At 37.5% G+C, this 23,950-nt stretch overlaps 1 protein-coding gene across 8 annotated transcripts in view; it reads right to left on the reverse strand.

Annotated features, from left to right (window-relative positions):
- Hectd4 (HECT domain E3 ubiquitin protein ligase 4) overlaps positions 1-23,950 on the reverse strand; it is a 172,052-nt gene that overhangs the window by 112,042 nt on the left and 36,060 nt on the right. For all 8 annotated transcript variants that reach the window (XM_077108969.1, XM_077108967.1, XM_077108968.1 and 5 more), the window contains exons 2-7: positions 13,461-13,978; positions 11,240-11,329; positions 10,455-10,585; positions 7,123-7,231; positions 6,329-6,467; positions 3,388-3,558 (exon numbers count right to left, since the gene is read on the reverse strand). In XM_077108969.1, the coding sequence (XP_076965084.1) occupies positions 3,388-3,558; positions 6,329-6,467; positions 7,123-7,231; positions 10,455-10,585; positions 11,240-11,329; positions 13,461-13,978 (1,158 nt within the window). The remainder of the gene's footprint in view (positions 1-3,387; positions 3,559-6,328; positions 6,468-7,122; positions 7,232-10,454; positions 10,586-11,239; positions 11,330-13,460; positions 13,979-23,950) is intronic.

Here is a 23,950-nt window from a genome sequence, read left to right on the forward strand (position 1 = left end):
ATAAATTTCCCTCAGAGTTTTGAAAATGCTTCTCCATTTTTGCAACCAGGAATAAATGCTATTGAATAGCTTGGTGCTTTTCTAATTCATAATTTGTATGTGATTTTTTTTAATTTCTGGAAGCTTTAGAATCCTCTCTTTATCCTTGGTAATCTAACATTTCAGAGGATGTTCCGTGATGTGGACATTTTCTATTCCTGTGCCAGATCCTATTCCTTTTTAGCCAAGACAGCAGCATCATTTAGTCTGAAATTTCTCTTTTATTATTTCTTGATCATGGAATCTTTTTTATTTTCTTTGTTCTCTTTGGAATTCCTATTAAGAAGACAATGGATGGATCACTCCATTATGTCTTTTATTTTTTCTCTCATATTTATTGTTCTTTATGTATCCTATCTTCTGGGAGGATAACGCTAACTCATGAATTTTTAATTTTGGATAATCGTAGTTTCAATTTCTAGGGGCTCTCCCTCATCATTTTCTGATAGTTTTTTTAAATGACATTCTATATTTTTTATTATTTTTATTTTTTTGCAGTACTAGAGATTGAAGCCATTAGTGCTCTACCACTGAGCTATATCCCCAGCCCTTTTCTACTTTAACATTTTTATTTTAAGCAGGGCCTTGTAAAGTTGCTGCGGCTGACCTAGAACCTGCCATCCCTCTGTCTCAGTCTCCTGAGCAGCTGGGATTACAAATATACACTACCGTGCCCAGCTCTCTTCTGTTTTATGAGTACAATATCTTCTCATATCTCACAAAGTAGTCAGTGTTGATGAAGCTTTTCTCCATCCCTTCTACTTCTTTTAAAGTTTTCATATTGGAGGCTTTCCTCATTCGTCTCATGATCCTTAGTTACTTGCTCTGTTTTTTAATTTTCAATAAGGAAAGATCTAAATGTACACAAAAAGAGAATGGTAGCAACATGCGTTCCCTATGTGCCCTCCCCAGCTCCAATAATTACTGATGTTTTTTATCTACTGCTCTCCCTTCCACACACTACCTCTTCAAAGTTTTGGGTTTGGGTTTTTTCTACTCTTTTTTCTTAACAGTTCAGCACTAGTCAGAAATTCTATGGACATGGTTGAAGCTTACATGGTAAAACACATCACCAGTGGGTGACTGGCCATAGAAGCAACTCTTTGCAATTCCAATGTCTGTACATAGAGATCTTTTTTCCCCCAGGGTCATTTAGTTTCTTCAGAAAATAAATGTCTAGTCTTCTGCCTGGGCAGCAAGCATCTGAGCGCAAATGTGTGTGTCAAGAAGTGGGCGGACAGGACCTGTGTCAACTTTCAGTCTAGAATCTTGGTCTCCCAACAGCTCTGTGCCTCATCTGATGCCTCTAACTCCTGTGACACTCTAAGGAGGAGTGGGCATAAACCATCTATCTTCCTCCTGGCACCTCTGAACATATATTCTTCTAGTCTTGAAATTCCCCACACCAAAGTGTGGCAAGGGTCATCATGCTCTACATCTTCTAAAGTGGGGACAAGAGAGTGTGCCTAGAGCTAATGAACATGAAGGAAAGGTTTAACTATAAATCACAAGGATAGCCTAAGGAAGAACTAAAATGCATGAAATAAGCACTCTGGGAATAATAAAAGAAAGGGGAAATTTAGCCAAATCATCATCACAGAAAAAAAATCGACAAAATCTGGAATTCATAAATAAAAAAACAGCAACACAAGCATTTCACTTAGTGACATTAGGTAACCAGGAGAAGAATTAAAAACCCATAAAAGTGACAACTGTGACACATGCTGGGGGCTGAGGGAGGTGGAGCAAAGGAAGCTCCTTTCAGTATGTGAGAGGCTGATGTTTGAAACCTTGCATTTGGGTTTCTCTGATACAATTTCCTCTTTTAATTTGACAAAAGCATATCAGGGAGGAAGGGGTTTCAATGTTCCCATTATTCCTCAAATAAAGATCTAAACTCTTGAAATAGCTGATGAGCCTGTTTAGGAAGAAATAAACAAGGAAAAGTTTTCTTACACTTTTGAAGGTATATTTCTACAGTACAATCACTAACAGACCTACTCAGAGAGCACTCTGATGGGGTTATTTCAGAGAACACTGTGGGTCATGGCTTCCTTAGGATACCAGTTTATAATATGCTTGGGAGGAGGAGAGGGGAGGAAGAAGGAGGCGGGGAGGAAGGCAGAGAGAGAGGGAGAGGGAGAAAGAAAACTGTGAGACTAGAAAACAAAGAAAGAGAATGTATTGTTAAGGGCTACTGGACTCCTGACTGATGGACAACTGGTGGGAACAGAACAGGCTTGGAACCTTCAAGGTTTACTAGACAACTGCTATCACATTCCCCCCCCCCCTTCAGGAATACTAATCTCTTTCCAGAAGGGGGTTCTAAATCACATCATGAAATAAGTTTTATCACAGACCGAGTTTAGGGCTAATTTTCTCTTTGGTAAATGCCTACAAATACTATCTACACAAGCTCATACAATAAAACTTTCTTCAATGATGGGAATGTTCTCTGTCTTTCCTGTTCAACACAGCAGCCACTAGCCACAGTGAGAGCTTGAAATGTAGCTAATGTAACTGAGCAAGCTAAATTTTCATTCTACTTAATTTTGATTAATTGAAATTTAGATAGCCATGTACAGCTGGTGGCTTCTGCATTGAACAGTGCAGATCCAGACCTGGGTGCCCGAGTTCTTCTCATTCAAGCTTCTCTGTATTCCAGCTACCCTGGCCTGCCTTGATTTCTGAAAACATGCTTGTTCCTGCCACAGGGACTTTGTACTTATGGTCCTGTCTTCCTGGATGTTCTTCATTTGCCACCCCACCCCCACCCCCCATTCTTTATCAGGTTAACTACTACTTTTTTTTTCACTGACTAAAATTATTTTGTTCACTTATTTGCTTACTGTTTATCATTAATTTTTAAATTTCTCCACCACCATCACCCAAACCACCCAATTCCAGAGACAGAATTCAGTTAATTTGAGTAAGAACTCTGCCTACCTTGCCCACTACTGTCTTCCCATCACCTGAGTACAACACTGCTTGAATCACCTTCTCACAATTGTCTCTACTCTTGAACACTCCCAGTTTCTCTCTACAGAACCAGGCTTGCTACTGAGTTTAGTCCCATACTCCACCACCCATGGGGTTTCTCCATAAACACCCCACTGTCAGCACATCCAGGAATGTCACTGCCAGATTAAACTTTTAGAAAGCTTGGCCTTTTATGCATCTAACCTCAAACATAAAACACCTTCAAAGACACATGAAAGGAAAATTAATTTTAAGGAAACATTGAACACACTGTACCTATGCTAGGATACCAGGTCGTCTGTACATTAATATACAAAGAAAATAGAAGGGGGTTTCTGTAAAAACACAAAATAAGAAAGCTAAACTTACCACAAGTTCAAAAATGTCCATGAAGACAGAATGTCCCTTTGGTGTTTTCTCATTCAGACTAGCAGGAGACCAGATCCAATAGAAGTAGGTACCATCTGAAGAGAGATGCACGGTGCTCATAGTACTGCCAACAGGGAGGTGATTGGCTGGCATGGCCACTGTCTGGCACACCTGGGCACCAAAGGGAAGAAATTCAGTCCATTGTTAATGCTACTTACTAAGTCACAAATGATAATTCTTTTTTTTTTTTTTTTTAGAATTTTAATATTTATTTTTTAGTTTTCGGCAGACACAACATCTTTGTTTGTATGTGGTGCTGAGGATCGAACCTGGGCCGCACGCATGCCAGGCGAGCGCGCTACCGCTTGAGCCACATCCCCAGCCCAACACAAATGATAATTCAATAGACTTCCTGGGCAAAATAAAATAATGTATAAAAAATACATGGCAAAAATTAAAAAGTTCATAAAATGAGCAATAAAATAAACATGAACAACCATGTAACAGATGAAAAGATTATTGATACTAATTCAAATTACTTTTTAGTAGGAAAAATAATTACTAAAACACAGGCTGGAATATGTTCAGTGGTAGAGTGCCTAACATATGTGAGGCACTGGGTTTGATCCTCAGCACCATATAAAAATAAGTAAATAAAATAGAGGTATTGTGTCCGTCTGCAACTAAAACATATTTTTAAAAAACACTGAATCTGCTATGCATATGTTTTATCTAACACTTACTAAAAAATAAATTTTAGACAAATAATACTTTCTGAAATTTCTTAGTAAAGATATTTAAGACCATAATTGTATTTAAAAGATAGGAATAATGTCTTGCTCATCTTATATCCTAAGCACCTAATTCAGAGCCTAATTAAAGTGAATTAGTAAATTTGGGAGAAAGGAAAAAAGAGACAGCAGGAGAAAGTCAAAAGGAAAACAGAAGAGGGAGAAGGGAAAAGGAAAAATGAAGTTTAAAAATAAAAATGACAGTCCATGCCAGGCACAGTGGTGCATGCCTATAATCCTAGCAACTAGGGAGGCTGAGGAAGGAGATCTTGAGTTCAAAGTCAGTCTCAGCAAAAGCCTCAGCAAAAGCAAGGCACTAAGTAACTCAATGAGACCCTGTCTCTAAATAAATAAAATACAAAATAGGGCTGGGGATGTGGCTCAATAGTTAAGTGCCCCTGAGTTCAATTCCCAATATGGAGAAAAAAAGAAAAAAAAAAGACAGCCCATGATGGAGCCTAACTTAGCACATAGAGCCTCAAAGAAATTGACCATGTCCGTCCCTGTGTACTGTGAAAACAAGTGTTTTCAATATAAAGCTTTCTTCAGTTTCAGCATCATTCTACATTAAACACATAGTTACACACTATTTTGATGCCAGAGATTAGCACTTAAAATGAGGGCACATGAAAACGAAGAAAATTGCTGATTAGATCTTTTTTTTTTTTTAATTCAGGAATAGAAGAGCTGAAAACGTCAAAATAAAACTCATTAGAAAAAGTTAATGCCTTCATAAGAAAGTAAGAACAATTTTTAGTTACTCCATTGCTTTGGGAGGGTCACTAGTTTTCCCAAGGCAATTCTGACCCCTCAATCCATGAACTTTTATCCAAATTTGTTCTCTCTACCTGAAGCACAAAAACTTATTTAGTTGCTGTAACTACACTTTGAACTTTTCGTGCCAGGAAGTCTAGAAAGTTGACAGCTACTAAGTGGCCTATGGTGCTCCCTGATTACTCCCAGTACACATATCTAGTTCATGACAACAGTGTTGCTTTCTTGGACAGTGTCAAAAAGTTTTTGCAAAAACACAGGGGAAACTGTATGCTTCAAATGTAAAATATGTTCTGAGATTTAACATCTGCTTAACTCCTGGGCTTATCATTTCTGTTTCAAATAAACATGAGATGTTCTTATATGTTTGCATTAGTGACAAACAATAACGTCAACTGGACATCCATTTATTCATTAGTTCATTTTATTTATCCAATAATTATTGAACACCTACTATGCTCTGGAGATGGTAATGGTAAACAAGATTCAATCCCTGTTCTCTAGGAAAGACATACTTGAGTGACAAACTAAAAGTGATGTGAGCTGGGCATGGTGATGCACGCCTATAATCCCAGCAACTCAAGTTCAAGGCCAGCCTCAGCAACTTATCAAGATCCTGTCTCAAAATAAAAGATAAAAATGGCTGGGGATGTAAGCAGCGGAAAAGCACCTCAGGGTTAGATCCCCAGTACCAAAAAGATAAATAAAGAAAACATAACAGAAAGGGTTGGAGGTGTGGCTCAGTGATAGACTAACTCTGGGTTTAATCCCCAGTATTGAAAAGAAATACAGTTAAAAAGTTTATTGTTTGAGAGCTGGGAATATAGCTCAGTTGGTAGAGTGCTTGCCTCACATGCACAAGGACCTGGGTTCAATCCCAAGCACCACAAAAGAAAAAAAAAAAGTTTAATGTTTGAGGCAAGGGGCATAGTTCAGTGGTAGCACAAGTGCTTAGTATAAGCAAGGTCCTGAGTTTGATCCTCAGAACACACACACAAAAAGAAAAGTTTATTGTTGGACTTTGAAAGATAAAGAGCACATTCATTCAGATCATGTGGGAAAGTTCAAAGACATTAAAGAAAAAACAAAAATGCCCAAACTATAACAATTAAAAAGAGGCTACTTCTTTTTTTTTTTTTTTAAAGAGAGAGAGAGAGGTAGAGAATTTTTTAATATTTATTTTTTAGTTATCGGCGGGCACAACATCTTTGTTTTGTATGTGGTGCTGAGGATCGAACCCGGGCCGCACGCATTCCAGCGAGCGTGCTACCGCTTGAGCCACATCCCCAGCCCCAAGAGGCTACTTCTAATGACATCAGGAACTTCTCTTACTGTCTCCAAAATACAAAAGCCAAGAGCCATGGTTTTCTGTTTACCTGAAGGGTGTTCTGATCAATGACCTGGAACAGGGAGTGAGGTTTATTATCGAAAGACACAGGCCGGTGGAGAAGACTGCCACTGCCAAAAGCCACCCACCCTGGCTCCAGCTCCTCATTCCGGCAGTACACAAACCCTCTGTGGAAGAGAAAGAGACATGGTGGACCATCGAGCTGTGCCTAGAGCCTTACAAGGAACTACACTAGGCACATAGAACATTTTTTGGCCTAATTTAAAAAAATGACTAAGTAAGAGAGCCAACGAGTGAACGTTACATTAACTCTGGAACTGACAAACTATGGCAAATATCAACTTTCCACAATGAGATAGAGAGGAGAGAAAGTTGGGGAAAAGGCTTCACTGAATATACTTGGGGCTTTCAAACTGCAATTTCTTTTGACAGGAATTCATAGATCTTATATCCCAACTGAAAAATCACTGCTAATCTAATGTTAAATTCAAGTACAAAAAGACTTAACTAGAAAAATGTCACTTATCAACATGTAGAAATATATTCTTATAGAAATATTCTTATAGAAATCCTGATCACAGAGGAATTTCTGGCTGGAAACAATGACCTTAGGGGTACCAAACTCCACAGAGTCAACAGTACACTGCATTTTAGAACAACATACTGGGAGGTGGCAATAAGATAGGACCATCTAAATAAGTTCTACTTGTTACTTAGTAGTAGTGTATGGGTAACCAGGACACACCCCCTGCCCTTCTTCAGAGATTTATAAAAGAGGAAAATGTTCCAGCCAAATCATTGAGCAAGTTCCATGCAACTGACCTTAGAGTACCATGTAATCCAGACCCCAATTTGCTTACTCCTCTTCCAACTGAGTTAGTAGTGTACAGGTAAAGACCGTCTGCAGTGAGACAGCGTCCCAAGTCAGCATCTGAAATCGTTTTTTTTTTTTACAAGTAAATTAGATGTTTTTTCTAATGAAATTATAAACATGCTTTTTCTAATGAAAAAGTCATTAGGAAGTTGAGTGAAAGATAATCTCCTGCTTAAAGAGAAAACAAAAAAAGTGCTACCCTGTAACTTTCAAGGTAGATGGCTTGAATCCCTAAAATCAAATATCTAAAAACATGTGGGAACAAGGAAGATAAGGGAAAGACATCAGGAAAGAGGGCTCATAGTTATTAGAAGGACCTGGTTCAGCCTGCCAAATGTTTTTTCTTTGGAAAAGCAAAAGTACTGAGCCAAGCTTAAACATTCCTAATTCTAATCTGAAATGACTAAGAATATAATTTTACAAATGAATTCATAGTAAGAAAGGCATGAACTCTTAAGAGCCTTGAGCATTCATTAAATGATCTTAGATGTCTTTGAACTTCGGTTTCTTCTTCTTTTAGATAAGGATAATAATACTTCCAAGGTTACTGCGATGGTTAAATCAGAAAACACACCTACATTGCTCACTGCTACCAAGCCAGGGTTCCATAAATGACAAATTAAATTATGTTGATTTACTAATGGTGTAAGCAGAACTAAAATCTGCTTCTGTGGATTTTCTACTCGGACACCCTAATTTCAGTTCTGGGTGGTACATGCCTATAATTCTAGCAACTCAGGAGGTTGAGGCAAGAGGATTACAAGTTCAAGACCAGTCTCAGCAACTAATTTTAGTTGTGGAGACAAATAACAGCATAAAAATATAATCTCTGGGGGCTAGGGGTATAGATCAGTGGCAGAGCAGTTGCCTAGCATGTGTGAGGCACTGGGTTCGATCCTCAGCACTACATAAAAATGAACAAATATAATAAATGTATGCTGTCCGTCAGCAACTATAAAAATAAAGTTACCAGCATTTATATGTATGTATATATCATACATATATATAAAATCTCTCTTTTTTTTTAACTTGTAGATGGACACAGTACCTTTACTTTATTTTTTTGTGATGCTGAGGATTGAACCCAATGCCTCACATGTGCTAAGCAAATGTTCTACTAAAGAGTCACAACCCCAGCCCAATAATCTCTCTCCTTTCAAAAATGATAATTATGTTTTCTCTTAGCTTATCTTCCCCAACTAAAATAGTTTCTCTATGTGACAGTAAATGGTTTCCTAAATTATATTCCCAAGAATTTGCCTTAAAATTGGGCTTATAGATAAAGATTTCCGTGTTTATGTTCATAATCATTCCATTCACTATGTTTCAGGGGAGTTTGTCTTCCTGAAACAAGTTGTATTAGCTAGAAGAAATTCAAATGTCACACCATTCAAATCAGTATTGAATCTGCTATTATCTTAAAAATTCAGTCTACTACTCTGGGACCTGTACCTACTAGTTCCTCAACAATAACAAACCAATTAAAGTGGGTAATCATTTTTTTTTTAATTCCATACCTTAAACATTTTAACCTAACATTAATAAATTTCATTTATTCAGGCATCATTAGATTAGAGCCCAGCCCCTTTTGAGTGTGGGTCTGATGAGGGGTAGAACTGAAGGAGACAGACTGAATGAGACTGTCTGGGAACTGACACTTTGAGATTGTGATGAGTATACAAGGTTATTATAGCATCCTTTCAACTTCTGTCAATATTGAATTTTTTAATATTAAAGGTTAAATCGACTTATTCTAATTTGAGAAGATGAGGCAAGAAGATCACTTGAGCTCAGGAATTTAAGGCCATAACATAGCAACACAGTGAAGAAAAAAAAAACATTATTCTAAAAATTATTTTAAGAAAAACAATTCTTATCAAAACCAAAGGTACATGGAAGTAAAAAGCAAACAGATAAGCTTACTCCATCATCATTGGTGAGAAACTACTTCTAGGGAGATGCCAGTAAAGGGAGAGAATAAAGACAGGGTTTCCATTCTGAATGCAGATGGAAGCCAGCACCCATACTGTCTGAGAACTGCAGAAGTGCTGCAGGATTTTTGCCTGTCTCACTAACTCTGGGAAGGTCATTAATCATTCAGAAGCTTTACCTTTTCCTTTCAGCACTCTCTAGAAGACACAGTGGACTGTGAAAAGGCACACGGCACTGGGCTGAGAACTGAAAGGTGGCCTGTGGGTGTGGTTAGATGGGGTTCCATGCTCTCAGGGCTGCCCAGGTAGGCTGCCCCATGGAGTGTTGGAAACAAAGGGGACTTTGGGGGACAGAAGGGGCTCTCAACTTTACAGCTAATGGCATCAATTTTTTCAAGGCTCATTTGGTCTAGTCTTTCTAAACAGTCACCTTTTAAATGGAAGGGTTTTTTTTTTTAATTCCTATTTTATCAGATACATAATATTTAATAATGATATAATACTAATAATATCATTATAATAATTAATGATATAATAACAAGTACCAATTACAACAACAAACCAGTTTGGGAGCAAGGTTGACTGTTGGCAAGCAGGCAGTTCTACCAGTGGGAGTAGCAGTGCACACAGGGGCCCATGGGCTTGGGTATGGAGGACCATGGTTCAGGTCTGGACAACTCTGGACAACTGGGACCTGTACCTACTAGTTCCTCAACAATAACAAACCAGTTAAAGTGGGTAATCATTTTTTTAAAAAATTCCATATAAAGTGACAAGAGAGGCCTAATTCATCTGGCACATTAGTCAAGTGGAGGTCACTTAAGAGAGCTTCTGCCATTTTTGCTGAGATAATGTAATCCTGTGGAACCGTATAAAAACAGTTTAAAGCAGCCTACTTCATTTAAAGGGGTTACTTAACAATTCACGCACCCATGAACCTTCTCATTTTGCTTTTAGGACAGGAGGGTTCTTGAAGACACAATAAGTTAATAAAAGAAATACATATCATGCAACAAGACCAAAAATTTCAACTTAAGGCTTCCATGTCCAAAGTCAAATATCCTGAGACCAATTTAAGTAATTCATGCTGCCTTGGCAGGAGTGTTTGGAGGATCACTCTTCCTTGCTGTGGTAAAACCTACCCACTTTCTTACCTCATTGAATATCAGTTTTTATAATTTTAATGATAAAGCAAACAACAAACACACTGTACAAGAATCTTCAGCTCTTAATTATAAGGAACATAAAGGAACACACAGAACTGTATCTAAAGTACTTGCAACAATAATCCAAAACCATTCTTCTTACATCTTAATATTAATCACAGGATCAAAAAAATCTTGCATTACCTTTATTCTCAGAACTGGAGCCAGTGTTGCTATCGGGCGCAGGCAGCATGTCTTCATACCCCCATGAGACTATGTGTTTGCCCCCAAGTAAACAGGAGGGGGATCCAGGCCCCCCTTCCAAAAGCAACAGTCTATAAGAGGAGAAGGAGAATCACAAAGAAACTGAGACCATCCATTTCAGCAAGAAAATAACAGTCTATCTACACCCTCCAAGAGCAGAAACTAAAACAGTTTTACATAAATACACATCTAAAAAGACATTCTAATATATTTTTAAATGAAAAAATACAAAGCAATGCTTATGGAAATGTTATAACAAAATTACATCTGTGTGTAAAATATATGTATTTTAAACATATACTTGTGTGAGAAAAAAAGAGACAGTAATAGAGGGCACAGAGAGAAATGGAGGGCACAAGCCAGGAAGCACACATACTGAAACTTTAGGAGCAGTGAGTCATCTTTGGGTGATGAGATTATGAATGATTTTTACTTTCTTCTTCATGCTTTAGTACATTATCATCTCAAATTTATAAAGAATTTATTAAAAGCTACTGCATTTTTATGAAGACATAAAATTTAAAAAGAATGAAAATAATGTACTTAAGAATACTTTCAAAGAAAGGAAGAAAACAAAATTCTTAAGAAATTAATTTGATTCTATATTTATTCAGAAATATAAATTATTAATTGGTAAGAGTTTAGCAATATACTTATCATACGAGCCTTTATGCACAAATATGCATTGTTTGGAAGAAGTATAAGGATCCTATGTGAGAACTTACCTATACAGTACGTCAGCAACAGGCAGGGACCCAAGATCAGTCTGTTTCTGCAACAGGTGGACTGTGTGGACAAAAGTTTTCAATGATCCCCTAAAAACAAAAGGAAGGAAGAAAAAAATCACCAAAATCAAAAGCCAGATAATTTAGGGAGTATTAGTTTCATTAACCCCATGGTTAATTCCATAAAGTGTTTATCTTCTCCTGCCAACCAGAAGATATATTATACAAAATACACAGGACTCTCACTGATCACTGTTGGCTCATACAAAACCTGACTGTGGGAGTGGCATCAGGCCAGTTAGGAAGATGTTCTCCATGCATTTGGAAAGGTAAACAATGTTCCTCTAACACACAAATTCAAAAAACAAGGCCCAAGTGCAAAGAACTTGATGGTATCGTGCTTGGATACTGTTTTAGTCACCATACCTCTTTCTACAGTCTAGGAGAGGTTTCTCCAGTGAGGTTATATTTAAAGTCCAACAGTATTTCCAGGCTTGATTTTTCAATATCTTTGTTAAGTTCATCCATTTTGCACTAAACTTCATCACATTTAATATGACTAAAATACATTCAAATAATTAATACTTAGTGCTGAGAGGTATGTCTTCTGCATCCCCCTGCTATTAAGCATATCACAATTTTCCTTGCAGGACACACTATGGGACAATTTCCTTTTGGTTTCCAAGGCTTTAAGCTTTGGGAAGTCTAACACCATTAGCAGGATATAAAAAAAGGTGCTTTTAAGATGCATGAGACTTAACTGGTCATGTCTTGAGTATAAATCACCACAAGAATACTTCCCAAACTAAATGACTGCCCATATCAGATGGGAAGTCTTCAGCTTGCTTGCTTCTTCTCTTAGCCAGGCTTTGATAGCTAAGTATCATATGCCTACCCCCCAACAGAAATGGATACTCAACACTGGAGCAAGTAGACTTAGAGGCCTCCTGTTAATTATTCCTTTCACTATCTCTAGTGTTCAAAGAACAAAAAACCAAAGAAGTATAAAGCAGGCAAGCAGCACAGTATAAAAGCACCAGTTGGAAGCCAGGGTACAGGGGCTCCGAAACCTGGCACGGTACGGTCTGTCTTATCACCTAACTCCTCTGAATTTTTACTTCTTCATCTGACCAACAGGAATACCTCCCTGGGGAATAGTGAGTTTCAAATAAAGGGGCAACAGCATCAACATTTAGAACCATTACTAACTACCAATTAAGACCTGCTAGCTTCAGTCAGATTGTAAGAGCAAAGCTCAAACTCCTTTCATGGCTCATCAGGCCCCATGTAATCTGGGCCTGAGTTGGTCAGGTACTCTAAATTGGTGTGATCCTCCTGCCTCAGCCTCCCAAAGGATTCCCTGTGGCACCATGCTCCTTTTAAATCTTGATAATACACTGAGAGATCTTTCAACTAAATTGATAAAAGCAAGTACTGGGTTCACACTTATGATGCAATTCCAGTGAGAAATAACCCTCTAACTCACTGATGTACTCCTTATAGATAGATATGAAATAATTAAAAGCTCTAGGGGCTGGGGATGTGGCTCACGCGGTAGCGCGCTCGCCTGGCATGCGTGCGGCCCGGGTTCGATCCTCAGCACCACATACAAACAAAGATGCTGTGTCCGCCAAGAACTAAAAAATAAATAAATAAATAAACCTCTCTCTCTCTCTCTCTCTCTCTCTCTCTCTCTCTCTCTCTTTAAAAAAAAAAAAAAAAAGCTCTACAAAATATGTGACCACCCTCCCATCACATTGTGGCTATGTGAGAACATTAACAACTTAAGGATGAATAGATATGGAAGGATTGATTCTCAGAATCTAAGTTGTTGAGCTATTTAAGCTGTTATCATGGCATAGAAGAGAAAACTTGGGTTCCAACTCAGGCCCCCGGTACCAAGTTTTGGTGAAAGCATCATATGCACTGTCAAGGATGTAAAATTCAATACTGAAATCAAAGAGGAACTTTTTTTTTTTTGTATTTACTTTTTAGTTGTAGTTGGACACAATACCTTTATTTCACTTATTTATTTTTATGTGGTACTGAGGATCGAACTCAGGTCTCGCATGTGCAAGGCAATCGCTCTACCACTGAGTCACAACCCCAGCCCAGGAACTTTTAAACATTAAGACTTCCATCAAATACATTGGCCTCTTATAACTCACCCGACCCGGAAGGAGCAGTCACAAGGTTACCAAGTACGTTCAGTTCTCCTTACCTGGCACATGCCAAAGCCACCAGGGCAGCAGCAGCATTTTCTTTTTGCTTCTGTGGAATGTGGCGGCCTGTGTCAGAAGTCTCCTCCAGCCAAGAGCACAGCAAAGTTTCAATTCCATTGAGACAATCAGCGGGCTCCTTGGTCAGGCTCAAAGGCTGGCAGTCACGAAGGCAGTTCAATAGCACCTCAGCAGTTATGTTACAGAGAGAAGGATCTGTTCTACTCTGGGACTGAATAAGGGGGAAGACCAGCAGGAGCCCCATCCGAGATGTGAAAGGCGCTTGCTCGGGTTGCTGCAACAAGCCCTGGCGCTTGAGCAGGGCCAAAGTTTCTTCGTCACCTGAACTTTCCCTTTCATGCTGCTCTTCCAAGGCCAGCTGGCGCTGGGCATTCCACAGTCCTCGCAAGGCATTCAGGCGGTATTCCAGCAGGCGGGCATAGGCATTGCTCTGATTCCCACAAACAGAGCGCAAACGTTCTGCTAATTCTGTAGGGTTCTTGGTCTCAAATGTTAAAATCTAAAAAAAAAAAAAAAAAAGTGGAGAAGTGGGTATGTATTGCTTTCACCAAAGTCATCTATGGAAGCAAAAATGTCTAATGGTATCTAAAAATTGCCTGCATTAGGGCTGGGGTTGTGGCTCAGCAGTAGAGTGCTTGCCTAGCATGTATGGGGCACTGGGTTCGATCCTCAGCACCACATAAAAAATAAACAAATAAAATAAAGGTATATTGTCTATCTACAACTAACAATATTTTTTTAAAAAAATTGCCTGCATTAAAAGTATTTTAATTGCAACCATATAGAAAACACATGTAAAACCAGCTCGAGTTAAAAATATTAAGTCTTTAACTCCTCTACCAAGTAGATTGTGAGAACAAAACTGTTTTATCTTTATTCTTTAAAATCTAATACATCCAATAATAAATAGTGGATTGTCTGATGTTCTTTGATTCTGAAGACTCTCCATTCTAACTATTATTAATCCTTTATTTCAATTTGTGACACAGCATAGATTCATCCGGTTCTCATACATTAAGGAATCACCATTATTTTCTTGCCCAAACATACAATTTTCAAGCTTCCTCTAGATTTTCAGCAGCTGGGAGATAATAATTAAATCCTCTATCAATTAAGAAAGGAATCAGCTCTCAAGATAGAGAATCCAACTAAATTTATGATGCAAAGAGTTTATATAAATAAACTTGAGTAAGTTAGAATAAACAGACCATTGTTGCCAAGGAATAAAAGAGGACACTCTAGGGCAGGCACACAGAAACAGATTATCAGGCACTAGGGGGGGTCTGGTTCTCAGGGAGATAAGGAGTGGAAGAGGCTTGAAATAAAAGCAAAGAAACATCTGTCACATCATTGGCATTGACATTAAGAAAGGTCAGAATTCACTTTTTGTCTCTCAAACATGAAAAAATACTTTCTTCTGTCTCAAGTTTCGCCTTTATAAACTGCTAGCCCAATAAAATAATAAAAACTTCCAGAGCAATGCAAATACTGTAATTGACTTGCTTAGCTATAAAAGTAACTGAATTTAAAAAAAAAGTAACTGAATTAAAAACAAAACTAAACAAACAAACAACAACAACAAAAAAAAAAAAACAACTGTTTACAGCTTAACAACAACCACAAAGCAAAAAGAATGGAGCAAGAAGTAAAGAAAAACACAGAAGGGCTGGGGATATAGCTCAGTTGGCAAAGTGCTTGCCTTGCATGCACAAGGCCCTGGGTTCAATTCCCAGCACCACACACACAAAAAAAAGGTAAATTAGAAGTTGCTCAGGGGCTGGGATTGTGGCTCGGTGGTAGAGCACTTGCCTAGCATGTGTGAGGCCCTGGGTTTGATTCTCAACATCACATGTAAATTTTTAAAAAATGAGTAAAATAAAGATCCATCAACATCTTAAAAAAAAAGAAGAAGAAGAAGAAGTTGCTCAGGTTAGCAGGAGAGAAAGTAGAAGAGGAAGTTAAGACAACAAGTACTATTGGCAAACAAGGGAAAAGATGGGAGGAGGGGGAACTATTAAAAAAAAAAAAGAGAGAGAGAGAGAGCTAGGGTTGTGGCTCAGTGGTGGTGCACTTGCTTAGCGCACATGAGGCACTGGGTTCAATCCCCAGTACCACATTAGGGGAAAAAAATCCCTAGATAAATACATAAATAAATAGAGGTATTATGACCTCTACAAGTAAAAAGAAAAAAGAAAAAGAGTTTGTGGCCAATATTTAAAAATCCGAAACTTTAAATCTTATGCAAGCCCTGAAATCACTTTTCTGATCATGATATAGAGAAAAAAAAAAAAAAAGATAACCAAATTCAGTGCCAATTTATCTATCAGATCAGAAAAAATATCCAAATACCATAAAATTTTAACCAACAAGTTAGCAAAAGACCAGATTACTGATAAACACTGTATGATTTCATTTATATGACATTCTGGAAAAAAATAAAAATAATGATGGGAAACACATCAATGTTTGTCAGGGTAGGCAGGGTATGACTTTAAAAGAATACTATGAGAGTTTTGCAGGAGTGAAGAAACTCTTCTTAATTCCAGTGGTGGTAATAGTTAAATAAATATAAATGTAGCAAAATTTGTAAAATTGAACATACCTTCCAAAAAGTCAGTTTTACTATAGGAGAATTTTTAAATTTAAAAAAGGAAAAATGTGAACTAAGGTACAGTTGTATATAGCTAGGTATCATTGGGTAAGGCTATATTAAAAATCAGATTATTAAAATAAGAACTAGGGACATTTGTACTGAGAGAATGTTCTTTTTTTGTTTGGTTGGCTTTTTTTTTTTTAAACATTTTTTTAAAATATCTTTATTTTATTTTATTTTTAATCGAACCCAGTGCCTCACACACGCTGGGCGAGCACGCTACCACTTGAGCCACATCCCCAGCCCAGTTTGTTTGTTTTTTTTCAGATACAGATTTATATGGGAAAGCAGATAAGTATTCAAGAGAGAATATGAGCTATTTCAAGAGTGAGAGACAAGGGGCCCATGGGTGCAGGCCTGTAAACCCAGTGACACTGGAAATTCTAAGTTCAAGTCCAGTTCTGAGCAACTTAGCAAGACCCTGCCTCCAAATAAAACATAAAAAGGGAGACTGGGGCTGTAGCTCAGGGGTAGGGGGTTTGCTTAGCATGTGTGATGCACTGGGGTCAATCCTTTGCACCACATAAAAATTAATAAATGAGTAAATTTTTAAAAGATCATAAGTAACCTTTAAAAAATAAAAAATAAAAAGGGCTGGGGATCTAGCTCAATACTAGAGTACCCCTAGGTTCAATTCTGAGTGGGGGGGGAAGAGGGGGAGAAAGAGAGAGAGACAGACAGACAGACAGACACAGACACACAGACTTTGTTTTTTAGTGCCTCTTCCCAAGCAAAAATCAGTAACCAGCTTCCAACAGGATACTCAATAAACCAAGATTATTGAGATATTTTTAATGATATTTAAAAATCAAAAAAATATAAACTCTGATCTTCACAGTTATAAATGTCTAAACAAATAAGAAAATTTATATTTTTTAAAAAGTTTTCCAATCCTAATTTTGTGATTTCTTCACCCAATAAAACCCTTTGAGCTGGGTGTGACAGCACAAGCCTGTGATCCTAGCAGCTTGGGAGGCTGAGACAGAAGGATCTCAAGTTCAAAGTCAGCCTCAGCAACGGTGATGTCCTAAGCAACTCAGTGAGAACTGTCTCTAAATAAAACATAAAACAGGGCTGGGGACTACTCAGCCACTCCCATTCCAGGGCCCTTACAAAAATTCATGGCTATAGGCTGTGCTGCTGCAGAGTTTCAGAATTCTGAAGTTTGAAGGTCACAGTCTAAATCATTTTATAAAGACATCATACCTTGGCTTTTAGTAAGTTAGCTATGGGGATCTATTCTGGTACTTATGAATATTGAATGACTTGTCTCAGACCTTATGTAAAACAACTGCTCTCAGAAACTGCTCCTGACCAAAATGTCATTAGAAAATTAATATTTTTCTCTTTAAAAAGGGGGAAAACTGGGGCTGGGGTTGGGGCTCAGGGGTAGTGCACTTGCCTGGCATGTGTGAGGCACTGGGTTGGATTCTCAGCACCACATATAAATAAATAAAATGAAGGCCTATCAACAACTAAAAAAAAGGGGGGGAGCTATTTAAAGAAAAGGGAAGATCCCTGTCATCCTTAATGAGAAGGGCCACTAATTGTATTTTTGTGATAAATGCTGAAATCATCCCAGTTAGGGAGTGACTGCAAAGTAACTCGCAGCTTAATGTAACTTTTTTGGTGATACATATCTTGTATTTTTATGCTACAACAACAAAAAGTCATTCTGGAAAGTCTAATAGAAGGTAGGCAAAATAGTCTTTGCTGGCCAAATTTGGCTTTGACCAAAACTTCAATAGTTGACATAGATCAGTTAAAGAAAATCAAAACATTTTAGATAACTTATTTATACTTTATAACAGAAAATACAGGGCTGGGGATGTGGCTCAAGCGGTAGCGCGCTTGCCTGGCATGCGTGCGGCCCGGGTTCGATCCTCAGAACCACGTACAAACAAAGATGTTGTGTCCACCGATAACTAAAGAATAAATATTAAAAAAAAAAAATTCTCTCTCTCTCTCTCTCTCTCTCTCTAAAAAAAAAAAAAAAAAGAAAAGAAAATACAGAAGAGCTATGATGTGAAATGTGAAGTGCCAATCTGTATTTCAAGTAAATATGGCAGTGAGGGTGAGCACAGATAGACTTTTGCAATGGTAGAGAATATTATATGAACATATAAAGACAGTGACTAGACTAATTGTTACCAGGAAAGTCAGAAACCAAGGATTTGGGCATAAACTACTATAATACTCTAAATGTAAATATCAATTTCCACCAGCTTTGCTATTCAGAATAACAGAGAGGCAATTCTCTAAAACAGTTAAGAACGAACCTAAAATTACCTTTTCTTATATTACAGCATCCCAAAGAAATAGAAAAAAAAATTATTTGGCTTTCTTTTTAAACCGATGTATAAAAACATTATAGTTGTACTGGGGTACTATGTGATGTTTTGATACGTGCATACACTGTGTAATGTTTACATCAAGTAGAAAGTAATTCTATTTTAAGAATTTATCCTGAAGAAATAAATGTTCTAGAAATAAGAAATGCATAGAGCAGTTCACTTTAGTCTTATTAATAACAGTGAAAAAAGTAAAAGCAATCCGTCCTTTTAAAATTTTTAGTTGTAGATGCACACAATACCTTCATTTTATTTATTTGTTTGTTTGTTTGTTTGTTTTTATGTGGTGCTGAGGATTGAACCCAGTGACACACAGGTGCCAGGCAAGCACTCTACCACTGAGCTACAGCCCCAGTCCCGTAAAAGCAATCTTAATGTCCAAGAAGAAAATGTTTAAATCATACTATATCAAAACAAAATATTATGTAATAAATTTAAAATTATATCAGCTGGGCATGGTGGCCTGTGCCTGTAGTTTCAGTTGTGGGACAGAACTGAGGCAGGAGTTTGGGGTCAATCTGAGCAAATGGGCAAGACCCTATCTCAAAAAGTAAGTAAGTAAATAACACTTATTTTTAATTTTCAGTAGTGTTTATGGTAACAGAAAAATAGATGCTCTTTTTTTCTCAGTTTAAAAAAATGGAGCAATGACAACTTAAATTGTTTCTCTATAAGAGTCGTAAACAGAACTGATATTTTTTACACACCAGTGCTATCTTTAAATAACTGGGTGGGGCATGGTGACACATGCCTGTAATCCCAGCGACTGAGGCAGGAGAATCATAAATTCAAGGCCAGCCTCAGAAACTTAGCAAAATCTTGTCTCAAAACAAAAAATAAAGGCTGGGGTTATGGCTCAGTGGTAGAGTGATTGCCTCGCATGTGTGAGGCACTGGGTTCCATCCTCAGCACCTCATAAAAATAAATAAAGGTTCATCAACAACTACAAAAATTTTTTAAAAATAAATAAAAAGAAACGGGGTGTAGCTCTGTGGTAGAGCACCCCTGAGTTCCATCCCCAGTACAGATCAATCAATCAATCAATGGATCAATCAATAACTGGTAGTCAAACAAATGTTGAGACAATATATTTAAAATTTAGTGGACATATCTGACAAAGAATAATCACAAGTTATCGTAGGTATTGCTTTCCCTAAATCCTATCTGTTGTACTCTGCCAGCAGTTTTATCTCAAATAATATAGGGCTGATTATGTTCCCAGTTAGGAAAAATGACCTGGTGGTAGGATGGGAAAAGCCACCAAATATTGGAAACTGTCAATAATTATTAAAATCTTTCAATCTCCAAAATGAAATAAATATTTAAGGCCAGGGTTGGTGGCTTTACAAGCCCATAATTCCAGATACTTAGGAAGACTGAAGCAGGAGGATCTCAAGTTGGTGGCCACCCTGGACAAGTTAGTAAGACTCTCTCTCAAAATAAAGCAAAAAATTATTCACAGTTCCTAGCATCCAAGAGGCCCTGGGTTGAATTTTCAGCACCACCACCAAAAAAAAAAAAAAAAAAAAAAAAAAGTTGTTGAAAACTAAATAATTAATCTCATGAGAACTTGAATGATAGTACAGTACATTAACCAATTCATTATATGAATTTGTCAGCATAAAAGGAATTTATATTTGGATTATTTCAAAGAAGATTAACTGACCAGATTTGCAACCTCAATATAAAACTTTTTAATAAAGCAGAATACCAAAACTTCACAAATGTTAGTGTGGAATTTTAAACCCATCTATAATTTTTCTACCATTGTTCACACACTGTGAAGATGGTAATCATGGCCAAATTGAATGATATATGGCATTTCAAAGAGACCAGAAAGATCTCTTGTGAAACAAGTGAATGACTCATGAATGGAAGGAGAAAACTCTACCTCTAATCATGAAGCTGAAACCAAAAATGGATCACCAATCAATGAAAGTAGACCTGAAGCTGAATAACCTTTATCCAATCTTGGAAATGTCCTCATTCAAACTCACTTTCAACATCTCTCTCTCTCTTTTTTTTTTTTTTTAAAGAGACTTCCATTTAACTGATAACCACCATATTAAATTCCCCACTTTGAGTTTTAGCTGCTAGCTTGGTGCCAAACCTGGAATGGACCCCAGTTGTCACTAGATCGTTTGGCTCTGGCTAAGTCCTAGAAAACTTTCTCTAGCACTCCATGAATTTCCCAGAGCTTCACATAACTGCTGTTGATAGCAGGGCTGTCAAAATTGTTAAGACTTCACACATAAGAAGCCTCGGTTCAAAGTCTCTCTGCAGGAAAGCTCCCTATGGTCCTGATCCCCACCCAGTTTTCAACTTTTCTCACATCCCCATGAGCAGGGTCCTATTTTTCCATCTTTCTGCTTTTTGTGCCTGAATCCACCCCCTTCAGTATACATCCTATCTATCCTTCAAAATTTAGCTTAGTTTTATCACTGTCTACTTTGAGAAATTCTGATTTCCTCTCTCTCCACCACCAACTTTCCAGAATAGCTTTCCTGTGTTTCCATAATATTCTACACATTCCTTAATCAAAGGGTCAGCTACAAACTACATTAAAAAATGTTTCTGCAATCTCAAGAATGGATCAATAACGAGGTTTTTAAAAACAATGTCCACAAAGGAAACAGTGGATGATGCAGAGGAGCTCTGTAAAGTTGATCCAGTGCATCAAATCTACATTTTAAAATTTCTCCATGTTATGTGACAACTTTTAATTGCCAAGTACAGTATGTTAGAAACCAACCTGTTCTCTGGTTCTTATGCTGGACACAGCAGGCCAGCTGTGATTTTTCTCTTGCCATGACAACTTCTAAAATTTCTCTATATAATCATTTTCTCATTAACATAAAATCTTAACCAATACAGATCATCTTTCTATACTTAATAATCAACAAAATCAAATTAAAGAAAATTGTAGGAATGAACTTCTCAAAATGGTTTGATACTATTATAAATGTTATTATTGGGAGAATTTAAAGAAAAAAAGATATCTCTGCAAAGACTAACTTTATTAGTTGCTTTAATTATATATTCAATGTAAAGACTACTGTAATGTGATATATTCATCAGATATTTAGAATAAATATAGTAAGAAAATCATTTTTTAAATTTTGCAGTAACTGAGGAATGGATGCAGACCTTTATGTATATTAGGAAAGTCTATAACCTTAGCCCTTTTTAAAATTTTTATTTTATTTTGAGACAGAGTCTTGCTTTGGTTGCCCAGACTGGTCTCAAATGTGTTATCCTCCTTCCTCAGCCTCCTGTGTAGCTGAGGAAAATAAGTGTGTGCCAATTCATCTATTGAATCGACAGTTTTATTTTTTTTTATTTTTAATATTTATTTTTCAGGTTTTGGCGGACACAACATCTTTGTTTGTCTGTGGTGCTGAGGATCGAACCCGGGCCGCACGCATGCCAGGCAAGCGCGCTATCGCTTGAGCCACATCCCCAGCCCTGAATCGACAGTTTTTAATAAAAAAAATAAATAAATAAAACAAACTGGAATGGGAGTGTAGCTCAATGGTAGAGTGCTTGCCTAGCATGCACAAGGTCCTGAGTTCAATCCCCAGAACCATACACACACACACAGCTCCAACAGGTAACACCCACCACACTCAACTGTAAGTTTTCTTTATACTGTCTTCCATTCCAACTCTGATCTCCAAAAGGGGGAAACTATGCCTTACTTGTGTTAGTATTGCTGGGGTTTAACACACTGGTTGTCACACAGATGCTTGTTAATTGAATGAATGAGAAGTATATAAATTTCATGAATAATCCTCTTAGGACTTACATCTGTTTTCCACTATACATCTGAGAAACCCTTTCCCATTTGGACTACTTCTAATTTCTGCCTTCTGGAACAATGGACAATAATTCTCTCCCATATTAAGAGCCTTTTAATCAGGTGAGTATACATGTGTTGCAGGAAGTAGACATTAGAATATGAGTTAGGGCAGTTGTTCTCAACTCTGGCTGAACATTTGAATTGATTTTATGAGCTGGGGGAGTCAGTGATAGAGCATTTGCCTAGAATATGCAAGGTACTGACTTGACCCCCAGCCTGGGGTGGGGTGGGAGATAGTGATTCTATAGAGAGCTTTCTTTAAACTAAAGAGTGAGCCCCACTTCAGCCCCATTAATTCAAACTGTCTGTTAACTTATAGAGGTGAATGCAATGAGCAGCCAGTTTCCAACCACTGAGGTAGGAGAACTAGGTTCTACCCTACCTTCTGCAGATAACTCTCCTTTTATATTCTCAGTGTGTGTTCATCCCTACAGCTATAAAAATCAGGGTCATGTACAGGTAGAGTTCTGAAAAAGTTGAAACAACTAATCAATTGTTAAAACTACTAGGAGCCCGGTACAGTGGCACACCCCTGTAATCCCAGCAGCTCAGAATGCCAATGCAGGAGGGTCTCAAGTTCAAAGCCACCCTCAGCAAAAGTGAGAAACTAAGCAACTCAGTGAGATCCTGTCTCTAAATAAAATACAAAATAAGGCTGGGGATGTGGCTCAGTGGTCAAGTGCCCTGAGTTTAATCCCTGGTACCATCCCCACCAAAGGAAAAAAAAAAAATACTAAGGCTGGTAGAGTGCTTGCCTTGCATGCACAAAGCCCTGGGTTCAATCCCTAGCACCCCACCCCCCAAAAAAAGAAACAAAGAAAGAAAGAAAAAAAAAACTACTAATCAATTATTAAGACATTAAAATGCTTCTGTATTTTAAACTAGCGCACCAATAAGAAAGGATTTTTTCCAGATGACTCTACAGAAGGAAGATTTGACTAGAAAAAAGCTAGGAGAGGTGGGATGAACAAAATGAGGTTTGAATTAAACCCAAGCTTTACGTGAGCCAACGTTGTTTTAGAAATGCTAACACAATCTTAAAATGCATCTGTAGAATTTCAGTGTCAGAAGCAAGAGAAGTAATAATCCCTTTTATATTCTACAATAAAACTCTAACTGGAGTATCTTCTTCAGTTCCAAATATCTCATTTTAAGAAGTAATTGACAGACTACAGAGTGTGTCCAGAAGATAGTGATTTGACTAATATAGAAATTGTGTCACATGAGAAATGGTTAAAGAATTGAGGAGGCGAAGGCTACAAAAGAAAACGAGTCAGAAGGGGCAGCAGCCTTCATAAAATTGAAGAACTATCACATGGAAGAAGAGCTATTCTCTATCACTCCAAAAGCAGAAACTGGAAGTTACTGGGATGTGCAGTATAATAAAGAACTTTGACAGTGATTCACAGTGTGCATCAGAATCCTTGAATGTTTACTTTAGATCAAGAATGCCTTAAAGATCCACTTCTAAAGATTGTCTTGAAAGGTCTAGGATGAAGCACTGGAATGTACCTTTAAGCAGGCTTCTCAGGGGACTCTGGGTAGTCATTTTTAAAATTTAAGTGATACAATCTTTATTAAAGGTATACTATAGGGCTGAGGATGTGG

This window comes from Callospermophilus lateralis, chromosome 1 (assembly GCF_048772815.1).
Source record: "Callospermophilus lateralis isolate mCalLat2 chromosome 1, mCalLat2.hap1, whole genome shotgun sequence".
Classification (NCBI taxonomy): Eukaryota; Metazoa; Chordata; class Mammalia; order Rodentia; family Sciuridae; genus Callospermophilus; species Callospermophilus lateralis.